This window comes from Camarhynchus parvulus, chromosome 1 (genome assembly GCF_901933205.1).
Source record: "Camarhynchus parvulus chromosome 1, STF_HiC, whole genome shotgun sequence".
Classification (NCBI taxonomy): Eukaryota; Metazoa; Chordata; class Aves; order Passeriformes; family Thraupidae; genus Camarhynchus; species Camarhynchus parvulus.
Window position 1 is genome coordinate 89,332,848 of NC_044571.1, and position 21,536 is coordinate 89,354,383.

A 21,536-nucleotide genomic window follows, 5' to 3' on the forward strand; every position below is an offset into this window, starting at 1 on the left:
CCACAAATGCACATCTAAGGAGCACGAATGTTAAGGGGAAAGGAGAGAATGCATTCACTGAGGCTGAACCCTCAGGCTAAGTCACCAGTTTAGTGCTGCTTTTCCTCTGTGGAAGTACATGGGAGCTGTGGGATTTTAGAAGTATTCTGAGGGGAAATTCAATTTAAGCCTTGGCATGTGTATGTGATATTTCAGATTTCAAATTAAATTGTGTTTATATGACACAGTTGCTTTTCATAGCACAGGCTTGATTGAAGTTCCTAATGCATCTTTTCCAGGTCCATGCACCATACTGTTGTAATACAGCCCTGTAACCTATTCAGTCACTTGTGGGTCTGTCCCCCATGAACTCATACCAACTCCATTCTCCATGTTGTCACTTTTAAAAACAATTTTTTTTTATTCCTAGCTTGGTCTTGAAATGCTAGGAGCTAATAAAACCAGAACTGTGCTCAGGTTCTTCTGGAGAATCTGTTCTCTCAATCCTACCTGTACGGCTACATCATCAGAAAATTGGCTGATTTGGATGCAAGTCAGTTGTATACGAAGGAAATAAAAGGAAGAATATGTTTATCATCTGTGAAAATTCCCCAGAATCATTGCTTAGGAAAACATCTGGTCACTCTGCAGAGATGATCAAAACAGCAAACAGAACATTAGATTGCAAGAAACTTCCCAATGGAAAGTACCATTGAAAATACTGTAATTTCTGCTGTGTGAGCCATGGGCAGATCACTGATTTAAACCCCAAATACATTTTTAGGAACTCGATCCCATACATATATTTATGTGTCTTTGTGTGTGTGTGTGTGCACTCATGTGTGTAATAAAAATAGGATAGATTGAGCAAGCGAGCAATTGCAGTGTTTAGAGTCAAGGAGAAGCTTTGTTATGAATGAAATCTGAAAGGATTTGGATTAGAGTCAAGAAGTTTAGATAGAGGGCAATCTAAATTGTACAAGGGCAGATAGTCTTCCAAAGTCTGGCTCAGAAAAGGGATGTGGGAGGTCTGACAGACAGCTTGGCTAATGTAGCATGTAGATGAAAAAAATGCACTTTAATGATTTGTTGAACTATTACAAACCCAAACAACAGTTCAACAGGACTAGCCTGATAATTACTGTTTTCCCAAAAGAAAATTGTACATTGTGAATGAAATGAACAACTCAAACTTGAAACTTCAGCCTAATGGATCTGCATTTTTCTTGTGAAACCATTCCCATCGAAATTTCCTAATGATTTCCTTTTGAAATAGTCTCATTTAGAAAGGAAATACATAGAGTGGCATATATCTTGTTACAGCGCTGAAGAAAATGGACAGTCATACTATAAAGGCAAATAAAAAGTACTCTTTCTCTTCTTGTGTGTACAGTTACATGGTGGGACTCACTGCTGTGTGAAAGCAGTGCCAAGAGTTCAAAAGGACTAATGGAAATATAGGATCCTTCTTGTTATTAAGATACCATCTAGCTCCCTGATACTACTGTCATGATAAACACCATGGTATAGGGAAACATATATAATGTCTCTTTTCCTGTGGCTCGTAGGCTGCCAAATATCAGCTTGCAAATATTTAAAATGTTAAACAACTTCTGTTTGAGCTGTGTTTATGCCTACAAAAAACTTTAGTATCATCTGGACTTCAGAGTAATTTTAAATTTCCCAGCTATTTCACATTGGTCTCAGGGAGAATGGATCCCTCTGCAGCCTTAATCTTGTGTCATGTTTTCCTTTTTTTTATGAAGGATTTTCCTTTTCCTCTCTGGCAGAGAGTTGTCCTAGCCGCAGAATCCAGAAACAGACTGTCCCAGAGTTGGTGCCCCTTTCCACAGGGAAGGGCCTGCCACAGAGCTGGGATCTAGTTTCAAACTCCTGCACAATTTGTGGTTATTTAGAGCCAACATTTTGGTTTGAATTGCTCTCTAAATATTTGTTGTATGGTTTTATTTATAAGAATAATGACTCTGTGTTTACAGGCTACAGCATATAATGTATATAATGCCCGGTCTCTTATTTTTTTTAGCTTGCTCTAACTTTCAAGTGCATTTCCACTCTTTAATTTTACACAAACTCTTGGACATTGGCCAGACAAATTCTTTGTAGTCTGTAAAGTTCAGGATCGTGGCCAGATTAAAGTTGTCATCAATTTCACCTCCCTCTTCTTTTAATAACATCCCACTTTTCTCTCCTGTACCTCTCATGTTTTTAAGGGTAGCCATTCTCTGCATTCTTCTGTACTTTCTTCAATATTATACTCTTTTAGTTTTTCTTCTGATTCAACTGAATCTTACTTTTCTGGAAACTCATTTTAAATTCCTGTATAATTTTAAATATGGTCTTTATAATTATTCACTACTCAGCAGTGTTTTTGTGAGGCTTTACTGGTGATTCCTTGTCCTAAGCCCAATCTGAGTGACAGCTGCAGAGAGTCTCCTCAGGGAATTTTAGGAATCTCTTAGTTTCTTCTATACTGGAATTTCAAATTGCTTTTTCCTCAAAGCTAGTCTGGCATACTGAAGGCCCAAGCCATTCTTCCTTTCCAGAAGACAATAATACAATATCAAACCCTGAGTCCAACTTTGGCTACGTCAGAGGATTTTGTTCTCCTGAAATACAATTGCCAGAAGCCTCTGCTGGGAAAAATTATGCCTATAAAATTCTTCTAAACAAACAAGATACCACCATCTACAGATGGGAGAGTTTATAGAACAGGTTTCTGGTTGACATCTATTTGATGAGATATTTTTAGTTGTGATAGATAGTCTAAAGCATGGATTGATGACTTGCAGGCTGTTTTAGTCAAAGAATACAATGGGATTTGCTGTGAAGCTCACAAAGAAAGCCTACACTGTGGTACTACTCAGAACAATCACCTAGCTTATGCCTCTGTAATGAGAATTTGTACTTGCCAAGGATGAGTTCAGAGCCCAGCAGTCATCATCTCCACCTTCAGCTGATGCATTTCAAAACCGGAGCTGGTGTCTTGGATGTCTGGTCCTAAACTGAATGTTGGCATAGCGTACAAGTTCTGTTTTTCTCAGCATTCTTTGAAAAATCACAATAGATTGTGAGATAAAAACCCACTTTAAAGTTTAACTGTGGCTTATATTCTTTCTTCTTGCTGGAGCAAAAGTTAACTATTAAGGGCAAACCCCCAGGGCTGAGTATACTAGTAAACTCCAGCTGCTTTGTACTTCTTTGCCAATACTGAGAAGTCATAAACCCAATTTGACTTTCTGGTTAAACCAGGTTTACAGCTGTTTTGCATTGCTGGAGTGAAGCAGAGCAGCTGGAGTATACCCCTGAATCAGGGTGGTTTTTTCTTTGCTGAGTTTTGTGTCTCTTTTTTCAGTCTTACATGGCAGAGACAAGGCAGAGGCAGTCAGCTCTTGGCAGTGCATAGTCAAATTGATGCAAGACTTGCACTTAGACCCAAAGCCACCATGGGTTTTTTGGTATCTTTCTGTTTGCTTTTATACTCTCCTACTAGCTGTGTTTGCCATGGGGATATAGATGTGTGATAACTGTACTGGCCTTAAACCCAGTTTTGGTAAATGCAGCATTTTTTGAGTGGGTTTCGCATGTTTTGTTGGCTCAAGTCATCTTAATAAAATACCTTATAGCACTATATATCAGGAGGATGAAGAAGGTTTTGAGGTTCAAGTGCCAGAAGAATTCTTCACTTCAGAACCAGCTTGTCTCTATTGGTACCACTTGTGACAGTCAGGTAATTCCACTTGTCCATGCCACATTTCTCCATCTCTACAACATCTTCCAGTTTTGTCTTTTTGAGTCTTGCTGATATGAATGCCATTTTGCCTTGCTGTGGTTTCATGGTCTTAGGCTAGAAATGAATTACTTGAATGCTTCTTTTGGCTGCCTGAGATTACAATGCAGCATGAGTATAATGAAGTTCTTAGTTTGGACGGGTTTGTACTGTCTCCAGATCAGCAAATCCTGATGTTGGCTGCAACTTGCAGTCACAAATGCAATAATAATAAGTATTACTGGGGGATACATGAGATAAACTCTAAAAGATGTCTTTGAGCAAAAAAATCATTCTATGACCCTATTATCAGTAATAAACAGGTTATAAATTCTAGCTGTATGTAGTCAATAATGGGCTAATTCTGGAGGAAAGGATGATTAATGTAGTAGGGCCTGTGCGTGAATGGAAAAGTTCAGGGGGATAAGATAATCTATAAGAACACCTGCAGAACTATCTTTGTGTTATTTGTTGTGTGCAGTATGTCCATATGGTTACAATCACCAAGTGTTTAGAAACCTTTGCCTACAGCAAGAGCAATTGCCGGATCAGCTGTGCAAAATACACCGTGCTAATTTGAACGGCTCTCTTCAACTCCAGACTGCTTCATCTCTGCTGCTCCTGCTGCCTTTGCCACAGCCAGATCTCTTGTGTGTTTTTGACTGAGGTCTTTGGTTTAGCTTCTCCCCAAGTGTTTATTATCAGGGAAAACAGTTGTGTACCTGAAGCTGTTGCACCAGCAGCCACCACCCCACGGCCAGATAAGTTGCTACTCTTACAAACTGTTTGGACTTACTGAGTTTCTGTTCTTTCACTTTTATGGGGCTGTGACATTTTGTTTCTAAATTCCAGTAATGTCACACTGCTTTATGCATGGTTCTTAGGCTGCTGATCTTGTGGGGTGGCAGTAGCCAGTTTGAAAATCATAAATCTAAAAAGAACCATGAGATCTGTCTGCAACCAGCAGCAAAAGCAAGGTGTCCACTCTGCTAATTTCAGCTGAGTTCATAGGGAAAAAAAAGCCCAAAAAAAAAGTTCCCCAAATTTTCTTTGTCAATACATGTTCCAGATTTTGTACCTTCTTTGTAGTCTGCAGGTCCTAATGACCAGCAAATCAACTGCAGGGGAGAGGGAAAGACCACCTGTTGCACTAAATATTCACAAACCCTGCAAACAAAAATAAACAGTAAAAGACCAAACCCTTAACAGCTTGTAACAGCTGCCACATTCCACTCAAGAGAAATCTTTATGCTAATGGAATTTGACAGGATCTACATTAGATATCTACACATACAGAGGAAAAAAACCTTAAAAAAAAAAAGAGAGAGAGAGAGAAAGAGAATAAATGTGTTGGGCTCCTCAGAGTAGGTGATGTTTTATATATGTAAGGCTTTTGTCATTGTTCCCACTCCTGTAGTTTACATTTTTGATAGTTTGAAGTAAAACATTTGTTGAGTGCATGAGCTGCATGATGTGGCCAAGGACTAAACTGAGCTCTATTTTTTTATTGGTTAAGTAAGAGGAGCAGGATGCCTGCTGTGCTCCAGCTGCAGCAAAAAATTCTGCTCAAGATTCATCTATGAAGATGCATAGAAAATAGTCTTTTAATATCTCACATACCAGTTTGTGTCTTGTACCAAATTGATGAAAACCCAGAAAATTTACATGAGGAATACTGGCCAGCTGAGTCATAGAAACACGTCAGGCAGGAGCACCTTGCTGATTTGTGTGGGATAGCTCTGATCCCAGGACACTGGTGCTGGAAACTGGTTGGCGTTATTCTCTATCATCTTGGGGCACTCAGTGCGGGTGCTGACCTCACCATGCTTGTCAGAATGATGTTTTCTTTCCTCTCTTCCAACAAGAAGCCCAGGGATTTGTGGATCAGAAAAAATTAAAAGTTGAGGATTTCCAGGGTGATACAGAGATAGTAGAAATGTGAAAGGGATTAAGAAAGAAAAAACCTCTACTACTTAAATTTTCTTCTATAAGCTCAGAAATGGTCTGGAAGCTTTGAAAGTGACCCTCTGGTCTGGTTGGACTCACAGGTTGCTGAAAGTGCTGAGGAATTTTCTGTCCTCCAATTCTGTTAAACTGCAGTAAGCAGCTGGATGCATGGTCAGTGGCAAGAAGGGATGGTTGGAAGCCATCCAGCGGGGCAGTAGAAAAGGGAACTCTTTTTGCACAGTGACAGTGAAAGAGAGTTATGGCCTTCAGGCCTTAGAGACTTTTTTTGCACATTGAACCCAGGGGTCTTTTCCATGAAATGTATGGTATTTTCCCATTAGCTAGTTTAGACCTCCTTGAAATGCAGTTCTTGCAATAGCCTGTCTGGCTTTGACAGATCAGTGCAGGTCCCATGGCCAAAAACATTTGGTCAGTCTGTTTGTCCAGCAAGTTGCCTGTAACAAGTGTTTTAGTATTTCCTCTGTAAGGAAAAACCTATTAGTCTGGAAGAGTTAAGCATTGGCATTTCCTTGTGGTCACCATGTCTGTCTCCACAAAGACCAAAATGTTTGTGTTTTCTTCTGGCTACACATCACTCCATAGAACAGCACAAATAATTGGTGGAAACATCAGAAAAAAGCATAAAGAATGAGCAACAATGGAAATTGATAGTTTTTGAAGAGATTTGAAAGAATGGGGAAATGAAGGAGGCAGATTGATACTAACTGTGCAGTCAGCAGTAGCTTTGGAGATGTCCATCTCCATAGCTATGGTGCAGCAGGAAAGGCCTTGCTTCAATCAGACAGGTGAGAGGAATGACCTTGTGAAGAAAAACTGTTAAGGTCAGAAAGTGCAAGTTCATGGCTTCCTGTAAAAGCAATAAGGAACATTTTGACCTGAGACAGTCCCAACAGAAAGTCCAGTGATATACTGTAGGTTTAGGAACCTCAGTTGCATCTACTCCCACTTTTGTTAGTGGCCAGTGATGGATGAGCTCGTTATGAAGTATTATTTCTCAAGGACTGTAACCTAACAAGAGAAAATCAAAACTACTTTAATTGTGGCTTGTTTAACTTATGACTAAAGTGGCATAAATTAAAGATTTGTGAGGATTGAAAGAGACCTTCAAAATCATCTATAACAGTCAAACTAGCACCACCATAATCACTCCTGAACCATATCCCAAAGTGCCACATCCAGACACAGTAGGATTGCAGTCTAACATAGTGCAGGAGAGTCAGCATTCCTGGGGCAGTATTCTGAGAAGGTCTCCCAGCTCTGAAAGGAAACTATGTCATGAGGGATCTGCATTTCCCTCTGATGGAACCTTGAGTTCAGAATATGGGCTTTTGTATAAGGTACCTCTTAAAGGAGAAACAAATGCTCTATATCTCATCACTTTGGAGCTAGAAGGAAATACAGGTAGCTTATCTTCCTCAGAAATCCTTCTTTTTGTCCTTCAGTCATACACAATATGTAGTACCAGCCCCAGGCTGCATCTCTGGGTGCTCACAGTTTTATATATCATATTGGGCCTTCAGGAGCTATTGCCTGCTTTCCCTCTCCTCACACCAATGTAAATTTCTCTGAGTTTAGCAAAGTTGCACCCCACTGAAGCTGGTGTATGAAGAAATCAAGTGTCACTAGGGTTGAATTTCCTATGTAAGATGCACTTAACCTCCCCTGAATCCCTGGGTCTGGACTAAGTGTCTCCAACTGGATGACAACATTCAGGACAACTTAGCTCAGGAAAGGCTGAAGAAAACACAAAACATGTCCTCAATGCCTATTGAGTCTGAACTAAGAGCAGCAGCACTAGTGACTCTCCATTTCCAAAATTAGAAGAAGGAGAGGTAGTTACTGTTCTGTGCACTAACTTGGGGGTAATGATAGTTCATAACTTAGGGCACAAAGTGGTATCCCTGGGGAAAAAATAATCCAATTCTCCTTTGTGTGAGAAATAACACATATTTGGGTAGATACTGGCTTATCAGTACTTAGTGAAATCCTTTTGCAATTTTTGATTTTTGCCAGCTTGGGAAATTATGTCCAAGGTTATGGCTCTCCTTCAACTTCCATGATTAAAGGACCCTCCAGAAGTCTGTAAAGTCACTTGGGATGATATCAATATAAATCAGTGACAGGGGGCTTAAGCCCCTGATACTTAATTTTTTGCAGCATGCTATTCCAGTTAATTCCCAGGGATTCCCAAAGCTCCAGCCACATGCCCAGTTTGAAAGGCTGTCCAGGAAATGCTGGAATGAAGTGGGGACAGCACCTAGCCAAGTGCCATCTGTTGGCCATTTACCATACTGCCTCGGAGGACAGTTTCTGAGTGCCTGAAACAAGGACAGATTATGTGGTCTAAACCCTTCTCTTCAGATTCAGACCTACAGTTTAGTACCTCAATTCAGAAGGAGGGCTTCACTTTTCCCTAGATCCAGTCCCTTCAGACTCCCAGTGTAGTTTATCTTTAGGTTGGACATTAGGAAGGATTTCTTCACAGAAAAGGTGATTAGACATTGGAATGGGCTTCCCAGGGAGATGATGGAGTCACTGCCTCTGTTAAAGGAAAGACTGGACATGGCACTTAGTGCCATGGTCTGGTTGACATGGTGGTGTTCAGTCACAGATTGGACTTGATGATCTCAGAGGTCTTTTCCAGTGTAATTGATTCTGTATTCTGTGATATCAGAGAAGATGTAAGACTTCTGGTTAATGGTTTAGGACATGAGCAGGTATACAAACAGATCTTACTGTGATTTGTGAAGTATCCTCTCTCATTTTGTTGAAGGAAAAATTGATTACCCATTCCTAGGGAGACCTAAGGATAATGACCCCTTCTCACGCTTACTTCTCCAACAATTTGAGGTTGAATAATTTGAGCTAGAGGAAGAAGATAAGATTTGCTCCCATGGCACTGGGGTTGTGAAGCAGGGAGCAAATGTTTCAGCTCCTCTGTACTGTCAGGTTGATCATCTGTCCTGTGGCCACAAAACCACAGGAGATTATCCCATATTGTCTTGAATCACCTTGTGTGTAGGATATTAGTTTTGGATGTAGGACTGGTCTCCATTCTGGTAACAATCCTCTATGCATAAGTTTGTGCTACTCCTTTAGAGGGATGGACCTACTATCGCTTAAGCCTAACTTGGAAGTCCATGGGAGACATAAAAAATTCCCTCTTCAAAATGGATTTGGAGCAATAAGTACTGAACTCGTCTCATGTCCTGCAGAACTTCTACATTAGGCAGATTGCCTAAATAACTGACAAAGCTTACTGAGAACACCCCTCAAACAAAATGTCCACTGTCCAGTGACATCACCTAGGGCTCTCATAAAAGAGAAATGCTTCCTCATGACCCTTAGGGCTGGAAGTTTCTCATAAACTATCAGTCAAACAGTTTATGTCCATACCACAGCAAAATGGATTTTCCAGAAATGTTTCCAAGCGGCACGAGGTGAGGATGGTGGTTCTATGGGTGGTATTTTCACTGCCTCCTTCTTCTTAACCGTAGCCTCTTTTTGACCTGCACTGATGTGCAGGCTGCTCCAGGAGATGTCTCTCAGAAACACTGTAAACTTCAGACTCAGCCTCCACAACCTCAGGGTTGTTAAAGAATTTCTGGCATTTTCTTGGTATAGAAGGAATTTTACATGCCATGATTTAATCACACTTTTAGCACAGATTGTTACTTTTTGTCTCCTTAGGTTTCCTTTGCAGACAGAGATAACTCTTTCTTTCTTTCTTCACATGCAGAGAACACATGTAAATAGCTGTCTTGTTCATTCATTGGATGCTTTTACTGGTGTGAGCAATGAGGACACTCTAAAATATTGTTTCTGTATGTTCTTTGAAACCCACAGAACTCTTCCTGAGCCATTTGATGGAGTGTTTAGTGTAATTTTATTATTTTCCTAAATATCATCTATATAATACTAGTACAAATCTATTAAAAATAAGGTTGGAAACATAAGCACATTGCTTTGCAGAATGTATTGTGAATTATTTTGATGCAGTGTGGGTGTGCAACATTGCTATTTGCAAAATTTCATCTTAGCCCTCTGTATGAAAATGAGGACTGAACATATACAGCACATCTACCTAATAAATACATTAAATATTTTTGCAAAGAAATGGCCACCTGACTCAACATGCCAGCCTGGACTTTTAAACTAGCTGAACCTCACTTTTTTGTTTGTTTGTTTATTTTTTTTAGTATATCTTCTTCTTCTCCCCCATACAGGTGGTTGTGTCATGGGATCTTTTCTGCAGTTTACTTCAGTTGTTTCCTTGGTAGCATATTCCATATGTTTACCATCACCTTTTTTTTGTCCTTTAGTAGCCTAGAGCATTTTCCTCACCAAAAGATTCATGGGTATCTTTCCAGGAAATATCATTGTTCAAAAAAAGTTTTATAGGAGCAAATAAAACACATTTCCAAAATAGTGCTGCCAAATAGCAAAATAGAAAAATATTCTTTGTTTTTGATGACAAAGATATTAAACGGAATAAAAAACTGTGTTGTTTTAAAATAACCAACTCTTTAATAGTACTGTAGGAGAATATTCAATTAAATGAAATGTAGTTTTCCAGTAAGCCCACTTTATCTTAGCTTGAAATGACAGGTTGAATTATTTTTTTTTCATTTCTGTTTCTCATCTACGTTTTGCACTCCCATCATTGCTTGCTACTATTTATATTTTATGTTAAGGATCTTCTTTTTCAGTTGTTTCTAAAATTTTACAAAAGTGGCCAAATATCATGTTGGAAACTCAAAGCCCCAAATAAGGCTATAAATCATAGAACCCCATACATACACATGCCATATAAAAGGCCACTGTACTATTCTTTGGCACTTCCTGTGTTGACTTTCCTTCTTTTCCCTCCTCTTATCCCTCACAGCAGGTAGAACTGAAGGGTCTTACCTGGCTTCTTTACTTTGCAGACTCAGAACAGAGCACTGGGTCAGACACAGAGGTGCTGGCAGAAAGGACATCCTGCTCATTTGGCTCCCACTCTGACCTTACATCTGGTGGTTCAGGCCCTCAGCCTCCTCCACCTTCATCCATGGAAGAAATCCAGGTAGAGTTGCAGTGTGCAGACCTCTGGAAAAGATTTCATGACATTGGGACAGAGATGATTATCACGAAAGCAGGCAGGTAAGACATCTCTGGCTTTCTGTCTAGTTAAAAAAGAAATCATAACGAAACAAACCAATTTTTATTTCTTTTGTTTTTTAAAGATACGTTTATTTTTCCTTCTTGATAATCCAAAAGGATAAACATGCATGAAAAATTAAATGGCTCTTTGAGTTTCTCAGCTGTGTTTCCTATTAGCTTTCTTAAGACAAGTGAAGTTGTTTCATATGACTGTTTGAATAAGTGGCTCCAAAGGAGAAGTGGCAGCTGCAGGAAACCATTGAGGATAGTTGTTCCTTTGAGCAAATAAATCAGGAAACAATCATTGTACTGTTGGCTGTACTGAATTTAAGATGAACTATAAATTTGGGGGTGAGCCATTTGAGTCTCCTTTCAAGTTTCCATAGCACTTCATGAGCTTATTCATTTAATCTCAAATATAGTGAAATTCAAACTCACCTTTGCACCAAATGAATGTCTTCCTGCAGCTCTTAATAGATGCAGTGTTAAAGACTTCCTGTATAAAAAATGTGCAACCCTAATGTTTTCCTTTGCTATTGCAGTGATACCACGACAGCTGAGGTTAGAAAGAGCCACTAATTAGCCAGATTTTTTAAAAAGGAAAACTTCACCATGACAGGTTAGCCAAGGGGAAGATCTTCACTGCTGACTCCCATTTAAAAATGGCTAGGAGTCTGTTTGCCAAAACATAACGTAGAGGTAGTTGTACATTTCTAGATGTCCCAAACTAGGATTTTTAGTCACCTTTGCATGAGCAGGCCGTTTCCTACCTTCACCGAATGAGGTTTAAATTCCGATTGATGCGGAGAAGGAGAACGTCAGCACCACGGACAGAGCCGGGCAAGGCGAGCAAACACCGGGAGTGACCGGGAGCTGTCCCGTCTGTGCCGCAGAGATGCAGCAGGGAAATTTTACCCAAGTTTTGGGGAAAACCCACGGTGCTCTATTGTTTACAGCGTTGTTTCATATCTGTGCTCTCAAATTTTTCCAGAACAGCTCGACTTGTTGTTTTATATTCTTTAAAGTGAGCACTATTGCTCTCTAGCCCCAGAAAGTCCAGATAATTCAAGGAAAGTTACACTGGATGAATAACCCAGATCATCCCTGAAAAAGATTATCAGGGCCAGTTTAGCTCCCAGTTTTAGATTTCAGTGACAAAGGAAGCATTTTTCATCAGTACAGAGAGGGCTGCTGGTTTTGACCTTCTGCTTCGAACAGAAGAGGCAAAGTAACAGGAAAGATATCACCTGTTATTGTGCAACACCTCCTCTCTGGAGATGTTAAAGCAGACACAGAGACAATTATTATTATCCTCTTTTCATAGGTGGTGACATCGAGACCTAAACAGATTAAGTGATATGTCCAGCATCATTAAATATGGCAATGGAAGAACCACCTTCCTTCTTTCTGGATTTATGGTCCTGGTGCCTGGACAATGCTGTTTCAGAAATTTAAAATAAAACATTATTGCCTGTTAGATTAACTATAATCAATTCTCTGATGATACACAGAGTAGATAGTAAAAGCAGCACAAATATACCTTTGCCCACCAGTTCAAACAAAAATGGCTGAAACTTCGTGGTATGAAGAGAATCTTGGCAGCTCACACATTTCTGTACAAAGTTTCTGACATCTTACAAGCTCCACTGTGGATAATTTTTTCACTTACAGAAGATCATATATCACAATAGAGCCATAACTTCCCACACAAATCATATATTCATTTTAATACTAAATAATATTCTTTCTTCTTGAAAGGAGATGCTTGTAATTATTTGAGTCCTGATGGCCAACTGTCACATTACTGCCCACAGTAAATCTATGTAAATACTAAATAGATGTGGTTTTTTCTACTTGATGGTGTTCTTCTCCAGAAGTGATGTTAACAATATTGGAGTGCTGCTGTTTTATTCTTTTTCTGTTGACTACATTTCTAGGTTAATCATTGCAAACCACAATGAAGAGCTGGTCAGTTTCTTTAGGTAATACACCTGTTTATTGAGGATGGTCCTTACAGGTGTGATAGAATTTGCAAATTAAATGGTTAAACAGTTCAACTGGTTAAAGAGTTTTCTCTCAGAGAAGATGTCTCTGTGATGGGTGAGAGCTGGATCTAGCAGTCCTGTTTCTCCATATGGGATGCATGATACATGGTGTGTCCCAGAGATTAGATTTTATTATTTCTGGCATAAATAGCAAAACTGGTGTTATTTCCTGAAGATTTCCTACCACTTATTCAAATTGTTGGAGACACGCAGAGTAATTTGCATCTACTTCCTCCCCCACAGAAGATTTTACTCCTGTTGCTTTCTCTTTGGAAACCCTGAGTCCCATAAGGCCTTCTTGTTTTGAAAGCCATTATAATTACAGATTCAGTTGCCTATAACTACAGCTGCTCCTTAATTTTCTATGACTTATAAAGAACTGCCTGGTTCCTGCCTGTCCCCACAATGTCTCTCTGCTCTCGCTGTGTAATGCTAATTTCTAACCTACATTCTCATTTCAAACATAGTTATGGGGCTATATCCTGCCCTGCATTTTTGACTTTCAGACTCCTACTCTCACTCATTTCTAATTCTGCTTTGTTGTTTTTCTTTTCTTGATGCTGTATTTATAGATGTCTTTTTTTTTTGTCTGTTTCCATAAACCTACTCCAGTCCTCTTATAACTCTTCCTTTTTCCTTTCCATCAAAGCATTTTTATTTAGATTTTAATCAGATGCTTATAAAAAGACACCTTTGTTCCTTGTGTAAAAGATGCAAATGGCTGTCAGCTGCAGTCATTCAAATCTGCAGTTACCTTTATCTCCTTTTTCTTTGAAAGGCAACCTTGAACTCTGTACAAAATAAAATAAGTTCATCTTAAGCCCCAGGTCATATTGATTTCAACAACTAGTCCCAAAATATTTTTTAACTCTTTTTCTCTGCTCTCCTTTACTAACAGTGATCATAGTGGAGGAATTTGAAACCTTTCCCACATCCCTGCAGTCCCTATTTAATGTCCGTGGTCACCTGAGCTGCAGGGGTAACTGTTTGTTAACAGATGCATAGGAGTGCTGCCCAAAGTGGGGGAAAATGTGCACTTATTCCTGGGGGAATACACTACAGGGAGTGCTTGGAGTCCTCCTCTGGAAGGGAACAGCTGCCTACTGTTTATGGAGGTGGTTTTATGGGTACTACCATGCATCCCAGCCCATCCAAGAGGTATTGTTCTGGGAACACATGTTTTACCTGTAACAGAGCTGGGACCTCACCTCAGAAATGATCTCATCTGCCATATTACAATTATCATATCTGTGCTGCAGGATGGCTCAAACCAAAATGCTGATGGCCAGGATTGGTAATAAGACTGGAAAAAGCCATCAGTGAGTGAAAGAAGCGACCTTGTCCTCTCCTGACCTCTCTGTGCCTCCTGACAGGTTAAGTGGTACTTTGCCTGCAGTCTCTTTGCTTTCCTGAAATCATGAGTCTGAGTTCTTCATAGAATGTACTCAGAGCTGTTTACATTACCAGGTGTTATTTTTTCTTTCCAGTGGAAAGAAAGGTGGGTCCCAAAGTGCTCCTCGGTTAGAGAGAGCAGCAGAGGTTTTGTAATCAAGCTCTGTTGATGCTGAAGAGGCCAATGGAGAGGACTTCTCATAGCAAGGGCTGGCAGGCCACAGCTACCAAACTGATTTTTAGAGTTCCTGGCCCTATGGGCCAGAAAAGCTTGCTCCAGCCTCCAGAAGAATGTCCCCTTTGGGAGCAACTGAGAAGATCTGTTGGTCTCCCTCTCCCTCATAACAATAAATCCATTTGCTACCAAGCCCTGCCCTCAGCTTTTCCTCTCAAAACACAATCTCTCTATGATCCCATGCTGCAGAAGGAAACAGAAGGGCATTCCTCCTCTGCCTTTCCTTGCCTTGCCTTTCCTTCCTTTCTTCTCCTTCACTCCTTACACATTTGTTTCTCTAAAGAAATCTACATTTGGCATCCATCTTAAATGCAAGGAAGTATGAGATATGAAATAACAAGCATAACTTCAGATTGCTGTGTAAACTCACACACTTTGCAAACACTGTGCATACTTAATCTGCAGACATAAATCAGATTATTTTGCAGAATTTCTCAATTGGATTATCTTTATGCCTGGGAAATTACTCTTCTGTCTATTTCTTTAGGGTTTGCATTTAATAGATGTTACCCTTATATAAATCTACTCTTATCTAAGTTCCTAACTTAAAGGTAAGAAACTGAAGGTTTATTCAATTGGGAAAAAAATCCAATTTGGGGATATATCTGTGATCCTCCTCCTATGACCAGTTTTCACAAAGTAAAATTAAACTGTATTTTAAAAGAAAATTTCAAATACCACCACCAAAAGATATACTGCTAGCTGCCACAACCCAACTATTTTTTTTTTGTTGAAAGTTCCCAAACATGGGTCTTAATACGAGTACAGTCCTGTGGTGGCAAATACTTTTTAACTAAGTTCTAGAGGTATTTATCTATCACCAGTTTTCTTCACATTTGATGTTCATAAACTCCAATCTCATTATGGAGAAAACCAGAAATTGAGTACACTGAGGCACATTGTTGTTCCTAAAATGCTTTTTGAAACACTTCTAAGTGGTTCTAAAGCAGTTGTAATAAATTATTTCATATCATGTCATATTTCCCTCGCAAGAGTACTGTGCGTAAGTTCACAGTCTAAGTTTTGGAGGACTGTTTTCCTGCTGAGTGGTAAAGCTAACATATAAATAACTTGATCATCCCAAACTGCTGCTGATATAAAACCTCCTCCTAAAATATATCAGATGTCATCACATGTTCCCTATGAAAACAGAAAGCCCTCGTGTCTTTAGCTGTTGACTATGAAGCTGATACCTTTCTAGATGAAAGATTCTTGACTGTTTATTAATCCAGCCATATCCAAATGGCCTGAATTCCTTCCAAACCTTTGAGCCTCTTGTTTTGTGTAAGGCTGGTGCCTCTGGGCAACCGAGAGGCAGCCAAGAGGAAATGCGGAGAACAGGGACTTTACCAGGATTATACACAGCACATCCCTAAGTCTCCACTGTGAGCCTCGGCCTTTTCCATTTCCCTCTTTCCACACAGCAATGCTGCTGTAGGCCTGCTGTGACAGTTCCAGGCCACATCTTTATAGCAAAGAAACCTAAGTTACTTTTATATCCACAGAAAAAGAAAAACAGCAATAATTTACAAAACTTTAAAAGTACACTTAAACCTTAGAGAAAGTAGTGGGAACAGCCAAGCTCTCTCCAATCATTTTAGAGATTAGCCTCTAAGCCTGCTGAATGGTCTGTGGTAATCTTTTACAAGGCATTTCATAAGCAAACAACCCCACAGGCTATACTGCAACTTTACACGGGGCTGCAGATTTGGAGAGAACTTTTTGGGACACACAGCTCATTCAATTCTCCCAACACAGTGTGCAGACTTAGACCCAAAGAGACTCTGATTTAATCCTGGGTTTCTCATCAACCCTCTGAAACATGACCTACCTCTTTAGCTGCTCCCAAGCCACCTCTTTCTAATTAAAGAGAGCGGGACTGTAAAATGCCACATCCTGTACCCATTTGGCTTGGCAGATTTAATGAGCCATTGTGGAAGAAACAAGGTAATGCCCTCAAGCCACTGAAGACTAATCCACTATTCCTTTCCCACCTCCCCCCTAGTCATTCTACTAGCAAACTCACACCATCAGTTGCACAAATTGCTCTCTCCTTGAAGGGTTTCTGCAGACGATTTTTCTGACAGTTTTACGTCTCTCATAACTCGGGTTAGCTGTGCTGTGGCAGCTGTGGGGCGGTGCTCTCCCCACCCCCCACGATAAATGCCCTTTTCCAAAGCAGATGCAGCACTAACAGGTCAGCTCTTATATTCTCAGTGCGGCCCGAAATGAAAGAGCTGTGGGTAAGGCAAAGGCTGAGCATCAACCTCCTCCTCCTTCCCACACTTTTCCGCATGGGGCTGTATGGGGCTTTGCTGGGAAAGAATGAAATAAATCCTCATGATCACATCCCTGTCATGCAAAGCTTGAGAGACATGCCTGGAGATATTGTCACAAGCTTTCCTGTTTTCTTCCTCATCCAGGTTGTGTAGCAATACTTCGAGAAGCAGAAATGTTGGAAGGAGAACTAAATCTTCTTCTCTGACATTTCACTGTTTCTCATTAAATAGAAGAGAAAGTGTCACGATGGTTTGTAGGGATGACTCCTAGAAACATTTCTTGTACACTTTCCTACTATTTTGGCATTGTGATTTTAAATTGTCCTTTAATATCCTCCCTCCATCCACATACTTCCATCCCTCAAGGATATGTCTACTTATCAGAGAAGCAGAATATAATTTTGTATAATCATGCAGTAGTTTTGGGGTTTCTCCTGCCAAAGCTCTGTATTTTCTAGGCAGAAGTCATTTAATTGAGTAAAACCATCCTATAGGACTTCAGCTAAAGTTTTCCTCAGATAAAGGCTGAAAAGCCACTCAGGTAGAGCTCAGGTCTGGGTTAACAGTCAGTGAAACAATGCAGGATTTCTTTCAGTCCTCTGCTCTGATTGCAGTGTTGCTCAATTCCTCCTGCACCTCATTCAGTTCAGCTCCTCAGATTTTATGAAGGTGTAAAAATACCACATGAGTTGGAAATATAATATGGCATAAGTAATTCCCTCAGCACGCTCTTTGAGGGAGGTGTAGAATAGAAATTGGTCTACTGGCCACCATAAAATTTTTAAGAAGGAGAAATTATGTCATAGCCACACTAACACTAAGGTGCTCTAAAGTTAAAATTGTTCTGATCTGTTCTCTTCTGAAATAATTGCCTAGCTACAAACACTTCCACAACAATGACTGTGTTTAGCAGGGCTTAACTTGTGCTCAGACAAAAAGAAAAAGACTGGGAATTGTTTCTTGTTGGTGTAGAGTTCCATACCTTGTCTATCAGGAGAAAATACTTAAGATAGATCTGGATCATATGGCATAGAAAAGACAACACCTATTAAAAATATTGCACAAAACACTACCAGGACTTCAAGGAAGCCATGACATAATACCAGTGGTTCTGTTGAATGTGAAGTACATTCCTAATGAACAGATTAATTTGAGGGATATTTTTCTTAAATAACTATAAACATGAGAGCCACAGAATCTTTCAGGATGATGTATTTGCTTCAAATGTTACCTCAGTACTGTCAAACTCTTTACTGAAATGTGACATCCCAAAAAAAGAGAACTAAAGCGATCCTGCATTTAATGGAATATGAGAGAAGAATTGCAAGTGGGTGGCCAGTGGGAAAAACACAAGGTAAAAGCACACTGCCCATCCTAGGAATGCCTTAGAGAGGAGGATTTGTGTGAAGCATAGCAGAGCTGTCTGCTAGGAACTGGGAATAGAGTGCTTGATTGTATTTGATCATTAATTACAGGTTGGGAAAAATCTGAAGATTCAAAGCACTGCCAGCACAGTCTTTTCTACCCATACCAAGTCCGGAGGAGTCATGCCAAGGACTGGGCTGTGTAAAGTAGCATGCTTCTGGTGCCAGACAGTACAAGCAGCCTCTTCAACTTCCTTATTCACCATTTTCTTCCTTATTTCTACTCTTATTTTCCTAGGAGAATGTTTCCAGCCATGAGGGTGAAAATTACAGGCTTGGATCCCCACCAGCAGTATTATATTGCCATGGACATTGTCCCTGTGGATAACAAGAGATACAGGTAAGCTTTTCAGGGGCAGAGAAAGGAATTTTGTACCAGCTTTGCTGTCAATGACAGCCTAGGACAGACACCTGCATTAAACACCATTGCAAAGATGTGCTGGAGGAGACCCTGTTGATTTACACCAACATAGTTGATTTGACCAGAATCTTTAGACACAAACTCAGAGTTCTAATACATTCTCTTGCACTTTTGGAATGAAATATTTCTCTTTTCAAGTAGCAGTTTTTAATTGAGGAGATCTCTGCCATGCATTTCCTGATTGACACAATTAGCAATGACTGTCTGAGGGAACTGGAGTTATCAATGGGGGTTATCTCCAGGGGCTGAGTTACCTCCAGCACCTAAATCTACTTCCTCAAGAAAGGCAAGGAGCAGTTTGGAACTAAGCCAGACCCCTCAGGTCTGGCCTGAACTGGATTGGGTGATTTCTGTTTCAGAAATGCTCACTGTCCAGCACAGCAGCCTCAGTGAATGTTGGTCCCTGACCTACAGTTTGGAGTCACTGAGAAACTTCCCACTGCTGAGCTAAAGACAGGAAGAGGAGATTTCTCTGATATGAATGGGCTTCTGATCTTAAAAAATACTCTGGAAAACTAATGATCCTCTGCATGCCAGAAAACTCTCCGGACTGATGTGATTTATGTATTCTTATTAAAAGACCCCTGAGAGCAAGTCTTTTCTCCAAGTAGTCTTGACTGAACCACATTTCAAGGATTCAGAATTGAACCCCTGCTTCAAATGCTAAATACTACATTTTTGTTCCCAAATTGTACAGAGCTTTTTCCTCAGGAAAAATGCTTTTCCTGGGAAGCAGAAAGATAGTGTTTGATACTCAGCTGGATGTTTTCCTCTTTCAAAGAGTGTGGTTCTAGCAACACTGACATTGAAAATACATTCATTTTCTTACCCTGCTTGGCCTGTGCAGCCACATAGAGCAAACTAACAGGAAAGGAAAAGACTCCTCTTTTTTTTTTTCTTTTTTCCCCCCCAATTTCTTGTGACAATACAGGAAATTAGTCACTGTTTGTAGGTAAAGACTGGAACATCTTAGCAGAGCTAAGTAGAGACCCAACAAGGGGCAGCACAGGGCAGAGCTCAGAGGTGTCAGTAGAACTGTTTGTGAAATGCCTTTGAGGGAAGGAGCTGCAGGGCAGGAGAAAAAATATGTCTAGGTAAAGCTGAGGTAGAGAAATGTATGGCATATATAGGATGGCTAGAACAGGAACAAAAAAATAATTTTTTCCTCTAATCCCACTGTATGTAATGCTATATGGAATTTCCTTTTTTGCAACATTTCAAACCAGAAATTCTGTTTTAGCAACTGTTTTACTGGTGTCTATTGGATATTGCCCATTCTGGGTGAAGCCATATGTGTTTTCCAAAGTCTGGTATGAGATACAATGCAGATTTCCATAAATTGCAGGGTATTTATTAATATTTTCCGAGAGGACTTAGTTTACTATATTTTCCAGCCTCTTACTCTGGTTCAGAGAGGGTTAAGGAGTTGAGAAGGCACATGTGGCAGAGTTTTACAGGGAAAATAACTGCAAGGTGGTTTTAATAAGGAATCAAGTCTGAACAAGTGGCTCAGGGGTAATCTGGCTTTCATTTAGAAGGTAGGAGGTTGCAATAAAGCACATTCTCCCCTGACTGCAAATGAGAGCTTGGGGTGCATGAGGGTGGCAGGGGAGGGGGAGCCCTGGATATGTTCCTGCAGTGAGTGAGTGAAAACCTCCCTTAGCCACCTACCCTTCCTCTTTCAGGTATGTGTACCACAGCTCCAAGTGGATGGTGGCTGGCAATGCTGACTCCCCAGTGCCCCCCAGGGTTTACATCCACCCCGACTCCCTGGCTTCTGGAGACACCTGGATGAGGCAGGTGGTCAGTTTTGACAAGCTCAAGCTGACCAACAACGAGCTTGATGATCAAGGCCATGTAAGTTAGAAGTTAATCCTGGTGCCTGCTGTCCTAGCCTTGCTCCTCTCAGACTTGAAAGGGTGCTGCTGCTGCTTTGATGCTCCTGTGTCCTGTTGGGCACACGTGTCTGTGGTTGCTTCCAGATTTATGGAATTTTTTTTGCTATTTCAGTGCTTTTCTTCAAAATGTTGCCTGACCCTATAAAGCACCTTTCTCTTTGCTCACAGCACAAACTTTGTCTCATACATGCTTGTAAGAAAAGGATCATTTTCTCTTACTCCATCCCTGCTTTCTTGTACATCTGGATGTTGCGTAAAATATTTTTTGGGGAAAAAAAAAGTCCTTTTCCTTTTGTTTTCTCTTCAGATAATCTTACATTCAATGCATAAGTATCAGCCTCGTGTTCATGTCATCCGCAAGGATTTCAGCAGTGATCTTTCTCCTACAAAGCCAGTTCCTTCAGGAGATGGGGTGAAAACCTTCAACTTCCCTGAGACTGTTTTCACCACAGTGACAGCCTACCAAAACCAACAGGTAGATCCTTCATGCTCCTTTTATGTTGTGCCTTCACAAAAATGTCAGCGTGCTCTTTGTGACTGAGATGCTAACTTCTCTGAGAAGCATAGAAAAGTTACACTTTACAAAAAAAAAAAAAAAAAAAGAAAATAAAATGCCTGCTTTCTCTGGGGTATTGTGTAGACATGAAGGATCTAGCCAAGAAACCACCTTGAAGATAAGATGGCTGTAGCTTTTACTATAAAATAAGCAACATAGAGCAACTGAAAAGAGATGTGTTGTGTTCAAATTTCCTTGCTACCTCATGTACAAAACTAGAGCATCCTGTCCTCACTATAATTTTAAGGCAGTACAGCTATAACTCCAGATCGGTTCTCTCAAAGACAAAGCAGTTGGCCTTTTTATAGCAGTGAAGGAAAAAGTTTTGAAGACACTCAATCTCTTCAGTTTGTTGACAAAATAAGCTTTTGAATGTATGTATTGCATATAAACTGAAACTCTCATGCCTG

General features: G+C 40.2%; 1 protein-coding gene across 4 annotated transcripts in view; it reads left to right on the top strand.

Moving 5' to 3' along the window:
- Positions 1-21,536, top strand: part of TBX15 (T-box transcription factor 15) — a 103,384-nt gene that overhangs the window by 55,893 nt on the left and 25,955 nt on the right. For all 4 annotated transcript variants that reach the window (XM_030944557.1, XM_030944542.1, XM_030944550.1 and 1 more), the window contains exons 2-5: positions 10,663-10,876; positions 18,490-18,591; positions 20,358-20,529; positions 20,878-21,045. In XM_030944557.1, coding sequence (XP_030800417.1) covers positions 10,785-10,876; positions 18,490-18,591; positions 20,358-20,529; positions 20,878-21,045 — 534 coding nt within the window. In that variant the 5' untranslated portion in view covers positions 10,663-10,784. The remainder of the gene's footprint in view (positions 1-10,662; positions 10,877-18,489; positions 18,592-20,357; positions 20,530-20,877; positions 21,046-21,536) is intronic.